This window comes from Microcebus murinus, chromosome 9, assembly GCF_040939455.1.
Source record: "Microcebus murinus isolate Inina chromosome 9, M.murinus_Inina_mat1.0, whole genome shotgun sequence".
Taxonomy (NCBI): Eukaryota; Metazoa; Chordata; class Mammalia; order Primates; family Cheirogaleidae; genus Microcebus; species Microcebus murinus.
The window spans coordinates 91,525,051-91,532,768 of record NC_134112.1 but is presented as its reverse complement, the minus strand read 5'-3'; the positions used below and the strand labels follow the sequence as shown (position 1 = coordinate 91,532,768).

Genomic DNA, 7,718 nt, shown 5'->3' with positions numbered 1-7,718 from the left:
GGGACTTCCTTTTCCTGATCTTTTGTGGGAATATCGCTCCTCCTCAATCACACCAGCACTTCCTAATTTAATACCCTCAAGCTGTATATATACCAGGAAATAAACTCATAATTTTCCTCTCAGTCTGTCATGGAAACAGAAAAGTAACATTTCCACCCTGACCCTGAGGCCTTTTCACTCTTCATTTATGTACATATTCCAAACACCTGGGGAACCAGGGCTCCTCTGCTTCACTCGCTGCTTAGAAGCAGCTTTTGCCACACATTCAGGATTATGTAATGCATATGTCATAGGACTAGGGGACAGTAAAACAATAATGGTAACATAAACACAGTGGGACAGTTACACCACGGAACCCTAGGTGAGAAGGCACCTCAGCCCACGCACAGGTAGACGGAGTCAGGGACGCGCGTCCTGGCACCACACATTCCCACGCACGCAGATGCACACGTGAGGTCTGCAAACAGGCGCGCGGTTCCCGAAGCCTGTTCCGCGGCCGCTGTCTCCGGCTGGGTGGGAAAGGCGCCCGCTGGAGCGCCGTGGGAGCGGGGCCGGGCGCAGCTGCAGGTGGGCCTCCGGGCGGTGCGGGCCCGGGCGGCCGGTGGGCGCGGCCGGGCGAGGGGAGTTCCCGCAGCCCGCCCCGCCCCGCCGCTCGCGCCCGCCCGCGGCTCCTCCTCGCTTCGCCATGGTGGAGCAGGGAGACGCGGCGCCGCTGCTGCGCTGGGCCGAGGGCCCCGCGGTCTCCCTGCCGCAGGCCCCGCAGCCGCAGGCGGGAGGACGCGGCCGGGGTGGCGGCCGGGGCGCCCGGGCGGTCGCGGAGCCGCGCAGGAGGCGGGAACCTGAGGAGCCGGCTCCCTCCGAGGTGCTGCTACAGCCCGGGCGCCTGGAGCTGGGCGACGTGGAGGAGGACCAGGTGGTGGCAGTGTTCGTGGTCACCTTCGACCCCCGCTCTGGTGAGAGCGGCTCCGGGGCCGGGAGATGGGGGTGAGGGGAGCGGGGGGTGGGACAGGCCGACCCCCGACTCCGGGGCGCGGGGGAGGGGCTCGCTGCGCGCGCATCCGCACCCTTCTCCGGCACCCCGCTCCTGCGCCCGCTCCCCGCCGGGCCCTGGCCCCCCGGCTCCGGGAAGGGCGGGGGGGGGGGTGCGGCGCGTCCTCAGCCCCCTCCCTCGGAGCTGCCTGCGGGCTTTGTTCCGGCACCTTCGACCCTCCTCTCCTCTGCGTCCCGCCGCTTCCCTCAGCTCCCGGGTCCGCGCCTCCTCCCCACGGTCGGGTTTGCGCTGCTCCCGCGACGGAGGGTCGGGTGTGTGGCCAAGTCCGCTTTTGTTTTCTTTTCTTGCTCCGCTGGAAGGTTTTCCACGCTGAGAGGAGGAAGGCCCCCCAGGTGAACGCCCGGAGTTTCCCCGTCCCCGCTTGCCCGCCCTCGCTCCCGGTCGCTCCCACCTGGGTAACTTTCCTGGCCGCCGAGTTCACTTTCTCTGACGGCATTATTTTGAGGAGTTAATGCCGGGAGCCGAGGGCGACGGGGCTGAGGGGTTCGGTTGAAGGCCAGTTAGAGGAGAAGCTGCCTCGAGTCGGTTCTCTTTCTGGGATGTTTGGAGAAGGAAAGGCGCATTTCACATGACCTTTAGCCCGACTACCCGGTAAAGAGGTGTGCATTTTAATAGTTGGAGATTCTGTGAGGGATAAAAAGTGACAGAATGAACATCCTCAGCGGGTCGCTGAGGGGCGTGTAAATCCCTGCTGCTGAGTGTTGGAGGAGGGGGTGTTCCTAGCTGGAGTCGGGGTTCCAGGGCTTAAGAACCCAGGTGTGTCTGTCATCCGCATCTCCAGTGGGGTTGCTGGAGTGTGCAGTGCCTATCTGAAGGAAAATATTTGCTTCTTTCTAGGGGTTTCCTCCTGGTCCTACAAGCCTGAGGGTGGAACCATTCTGAAAAACTAGATTGGGGGGACGGGTGTAGAGCGGGAGGAAAAAGGTTAGATCTGGAGAGGGGATTCCCTTGTGGCAGAAGATGGTTTCCAGGTGGGGTAATGGAACTTTGGTCAAGGATTCTCAGCTGGCAAGACCCAGGAAACATGGTTTCACTGAGCTGAGTTGAAGCTCCTTTCACAGCCACAGAAGTTATGGGGAGTTGAACTCAGGCCTTTCTGACTCCGGCCTGTTCCTTTGCCCCATGCCAATGGCTTTCAGACATTTTTGACTGTGACTTAATTTTTCATGAAACCAATGTGCCCACATACATACAGTATGTATGTAACTGAAACAAAAGTTTCATGAAATAGTGCTGGCTCCTTCTACATGTAATGCATACTGGTATTTATTTTATTTTTATACGCTCATCACACGTGCTGGTTGACTCACATTTGGTCAGATATTAATAGTTTGAAAAATATTGGTCTTTTTTTTGACCAAAGTAACCCATAATGCTAGATAAAGACAGATACTTTGTAACTGATTATATTCCCTGCACCCCGCCCTATCATCTAGTAAATAGATGTGAGCATAGGATTCCTCCCGGGAGGTATTGAAGAGTAACTAGAATAAATGGAAAAGGGCACATTGACAGAGTCTGGTTAAGTAGTGGTAACTCCAGTGGTAGAGTCTAGGGGAGGGCAAAAGAAAGTCCATTACTAGCCATAGATAGAGTTAATAGAATTGATAAATGATCAGTTATTGATATGGATCAATTAATGATATTTATCAGTTGATAAAGCACCAAAGAGCTACAACCCCAACCCATGCCTTGTCAGTCCCAGCTGGTGAGCACGGTTTTATGAGTTTGTGTGTATGGAGTATGTGTGTGTAATGGTTTTCAGATTAAGGCTTAGTGTGTAAAGAAGGGATTGTAACTGATAGTTGGATGCTTTGTACAGGCATTTTGCTAAAATATTGTGTGATTTAGTCTAATCACCACTCTGTAATTTGATCCTTTATACTCAATTTATAAATGAGGAAACACACCAAGGATGGTTAAGTAATTTGGAAATTTTAACTAGCTAATGAATACGTGAGGAAATATTAACTAGCTAATGAATACTTAACTCTAAGGCCTGTTGTCTTTCTGGTATTATATACCACCTGGACCTCTGATCCCTGACATCTTATCATTACTTATCCAGGGATCTGGGACAAGGGGAAGAGCAGGGAGAGGAGAGAGAGCACTCAAGAGTGCCAGTGGGAGCACTTTTAAACTTTTGTTTTGTTGGGGGGGGGGAATCAGTTGTTTCCTTCCTATAAAACTTGTTTACCTCTCTTCTGTCTTCTAATCCAGTCCTAAATGGCACATTGCATCCTGTAAAAATATTCTGCTGATACTTACATAAAATAAAATTATATGGTACATTTCTTAAAAGGAGAAGATGGAATGAATGAGTGCTGTCTGGCTTCCCAGGGCCTCAGACGTTAGCACTAGGACAGGGCCTTCAGAAGGTGCCTAATGTGCCCCTGGTGTGATAGTTGAGGAAGTCATGTTCTAGTGAAGTGAGGTGAGGCCCACGGTGGCCCAGTGAACTCGAGACATCCCTGGGACCAGAATTATGTCTCCTGATTTTTGTCCAGTGTCTTCCCCACTCTACTGCTGAGGCCAATCTGCTATGTCCCTATTTAATATTAGTCCACCAGAATTTTACCCTTCCTTAGCCTGTGTTATGAAAAACTATAAAAGTGAATATTGGCCTTGTTTACAAAATCAGAGCATTTCCCAGAAATTATTATGTGGGAGTTTCTCTGGTTGGTCTACCTGCTTAGCTCCTCCCTCATGTCTCTCCCACCGGTGTCCTCAGTTTCCATTCCTAGGAACTCCTCCCTCCCTCCCTCCCTCCCCAGCCTCTCCCTAGTCACATACTGCCCAGGCCACAGGCATTCTGTGTATCTTCCCACCTAGTGTGGGTGACTGTTAGCAAGTGTCCAAATCTGTGTGAGTGCATGAGAGAAAAGGGGGAAGGAGAGAACCCATAGCCGTGGTGCATCCCTAGGGAGCGGATGTAAAGGGGAATATTGGGGAGGAGGGGATCTTTGTTAGAATGTGTGTGTATATTTGGGCAGGAATGTGCACAGTGATTCTCTGACTAATGCATAGGAATAAGAGAGTAATCTTTTTGCACTTTTAGACGCGAGTTTTAGAAAGCTAGGTTGGGGCATCTTAAGGAAGAATCACAGAAGGTAAAGTCCAATTTACTGGACTCATGAATTGAAAATTATGGTTGTTGGTTCTACTAATAACATGAGGACTGGGGCTTCAAGTTCAAGGTGAAGCTTGCACATACGCTCGGGCTTCTAGGGCAGGGAGCCCTAGAATGGTGGTGCTGGCCATCTGGGCTACAAAGCTGCTATTGAAACCAGGCCCAGATGCTCACTCTGCTAGCCGAGTAGAAAAAGCTGGCAGCCATAATATTGCTTTTTCATTGTATTCAACCCCATGATTTGGAGCCTTGATTTTAATTTTTATTTTGTTCTTTGGGTTTCTAGTAAAATTTTCTTTTCTTTGCTTAAAGGGCATTGTCCCACTGGGGAATCCCCACGCCCCTCATCGAAGAAGCTGTCCCCCTATGACTGAGCACTTATGTGTGGGCCAGTGGCTGATAAAGCTTTGAACCTACGATGTCTAGACACCTGTGAATCTGCTTCATTAGACTGTTTCTTTATAAAAGATTCACTTTAAACTGCTGCATTTTACGTGGAGTTTTACTGCGGGTGTTTGGGGGAAATTGCTGTGTATGTTTGTATTGGGGTGGCTTGGAATGGGTGGTTTTGAGTGAGGGGCAGATCACCTGCTGAGGTCTTCAAGATATTTCTTCTTTTTTCTCTTTAGATTAGGAATGAATTTCCTTCAGTCTTTAACCAGTGGCCAAATTACCTCTAAACACCTGTGAAATTTAGTGCCTCTAAATGCTTCCGTGGTTATGTTAAATAGGTATATTTAAGATTACCCACATACAGTAATTTTAATTTCCACAGATTCTCTGTATAGTCTATGAAATATGAGCATTTCTTTTAAACAATGAGAAGATGATGGGGGCCCAGTGCGATTAGGGCTCGGTCTGGTGTGTGAGGCATAACTTGGAGTGCTGCCCAGGTCATCTGACTCTTGGCAAATAGTAAATGGCTCTAGCAGTGGGTGGGAAAGTGACAAAGTAGAATGGAAATAGAAGATTTGGAGGGATGATTTTGAGATGGTAAGAGCAATCCCAAGAGTGGTCAGCTCCAACACAGGCAAAGAGTTCTGATATCTGAGAAGAAAGTCTGACAGAAGGTTTAACTGTGTCATGTCACTATCTTTTCTCATTTTCCATCAGATGCCAGTGGAATATAATTGTGGTTAATTTGGTTAGTTCCTCCCTGGCAGAACCTTTCCCAGGCTGTTGGTGATTCACCTGCTTGTGGTTTTCAGGGAGAAGTCAGTTTGTGGCCATCTGCTGTGAATTCAGTTTCTTCTCTTGAAAACCTATGGAGGAGAAAGTAGAAGTAGTAATCGCAATACCACTTCCTGACTGCCCACTGTGTGCCAGGGACCTTGCTGCATGTTTCCAGGACGTGCCTCTGATTGTCCCAATGGTCTTTATCAGGATGAGGAGAAAAGCAGATGTACAGAGCCTTTGGTGGTCTGAAGACAGAGAGCAGAGAAGGTCCGTACTCCTCTCTCATACCACACCACTGCCCAGTGGAGAATTCTGTGGGATTTGTGATATAGAAGGTCATTGCTATGTAAAATTAATGCATTGGAATTCAGCCATGGATTGGCCTGTGAAATCACCAGGATTAATTTCTTCCTGAGTCAGGGTTCTTTATACTCATTCTTTTTTTTTGCTTTGGATGTGCTCTTATCCTAGGTGGTTTTAAGACTGTTTCAGACAGGACCCAAAGTCAATTCACATGGGCTGTTTTCTGGTGTCTGGGGTCTGAACACAGACTCTTTTGAGGTTTGTTCCATCTCTGAAATTTGGTGGCCCTTTAGGTGGTTATGTAAAGGGACTGTGTTGTTGGGACCAAACATACTCCTGGATTCTTGGCTTTATTCTTGAGATAGGACTCCTGTTTACTTCCTGACTGGAATTAGGGCCTATGTGTGTTCTAAGTGGAAGAAGCAGATGGAGCAAGTCAAAATCAAGGCATGTGTTAGGGGAAGCTGGTGCAGAGCCCCCCTCTTGAGGTCAGAGGAGCTGTGAGAGGATCTTAGGCTGAGGCAGCTCTTGCTTAGTAAATGAAGACCTCAAGAGGAAGTGCTTGATAGGGAGCCAGCCAACAGAGGGAGAGAAAGGAAGAAATGTAACCTATTATTTCCTATTAAAAAGAGACTGTTTTGGTTCAAGATCATTGCTTTCTCTACTTCATATGTTCTGAGATGAACTAAGAGGCAGGAGTAACAGCAGGTACTATCTGTTCTCCCTAGGAAATGGTGGTTGCTGAACTCCAGGATGCCTGGGAGTGTGGTCATTTCACATTTAAACAGAAAGGGTTGGAAGACAGAGGCAACAGTGGATGTAGAAGGGACAGCCTATATCTCGCTTAGCTTAGGAGCTTATATAACCCCACCTCTGGGAGGCCCTTGCACACACAGCTGCCAGGCTGACCTTTAGAGCCATGGAGTGGCAGGGTCCAGACCATCCATACATTTTCAGACAGGCTCAGTGCTGTCCGTCTGGCTTTCCGTGGGTAACTAAGCTGCCAGTCCAATAATCTACTAGTTTGAGTTCCTTTAAACATGGAAATATTTGCTTTTGCATGAGCTCAGCACCTGGCACCATGTTGCCAAGTTATGCTCCACCAATATTTGTTGAGTAACCAGCTGAATGTACACATTGCAGTTCACCACATTTGTTCCTCCTGTAGTCGTGTGACTCCCACTTCATAACTTAAATTTCCAGCAGAAGCTAGGCAGGACCTATAGTATCTGTGATAGGCCCAAGGCATGGCCCAAGAAGAATGAGGATGTGGAGATGGAGAGCAAGTTACGGGATAAAAAGACACTTGTCAGTGCCAATTCCTTTCTCTTTGATCACTCATGAGATGACCCCTTTGGTTGAATCCTCCAGGCCTTAACTTCCTGGCTGAGTTCTTAATATAGTAAGGATATTTGGAAACCCAAAGAATGGAGTGTGAAGACTGAATCTGGGTTAGGTAGCATTAGGTATGAGATTCTTCTGGCATTAAATGGCTTCCCATAAGGATTGCTATATCTGCAAAATCACTTTCCTTGAAGCCTCTACAAATTCCTTATATAAACTGATTTCCAATTTTTGTAACATTTCTGTAGAAGGAAGGATAACCTCAAGCCTTGGTAGTTCTTCATCCCCTATTATTTGTGGCACATTGGCTCAATTATTCTTTGATTTTACAAAGACCTTTATGCTTTCCTTATTTTTTTCACATCTTTATTATTTCAACTATTTTCCCCAATTTGTATGTTGAAATTTTTTAAACCTCAGAAAAGTTGAAAGAATAGTACAGTGAAAACTTACGTATTTTTCACCTAGAGACTCCATTTGTTGACATTTTGCCACATTTGCTTTGTAATTATATATATATGTCAGTTCCCCTATAACTTGAAATATGTGTTCTAAAAATCACTGTGAAAAATCATGTAGCAAAAATCAGGGCTTATGAGGAAAATGGGAATGATGGGCACAGCACTCAAAAACTTGGTCAGTGACACATTAAAGAAAAAGATAGGAACCTAATCAAGACTATAGGACAGTTTTGCATATGTTAAATGGTTAAAA

At 47.6% G+C, this 7,718-nt stretch overlaps 1 protein-coding gene across 1 annotated transcript in view; it reads left to right on the top strand.

The window, feature by feature from the left end:
* The first annotated feature begins 683 nt into the window (after positions 1-683).
* The window catches only part of DENND11 (DENN domain containing 11), a 37,892-nt gene continuing 30,857 nt past the window's right edge, over positions 684-7,718 (top strand). Inside the window, exon 1 of the mRNA XM_012768035.2 lies at positions 684-953. Coding sequence (XP_012623489.1) covers positions 686-953 — 268 coding nt within the window. The 5' untranslated portion in view covers positions 684-685. The remainder of the gene's footprint in view (positions 954-7,718) is intronic.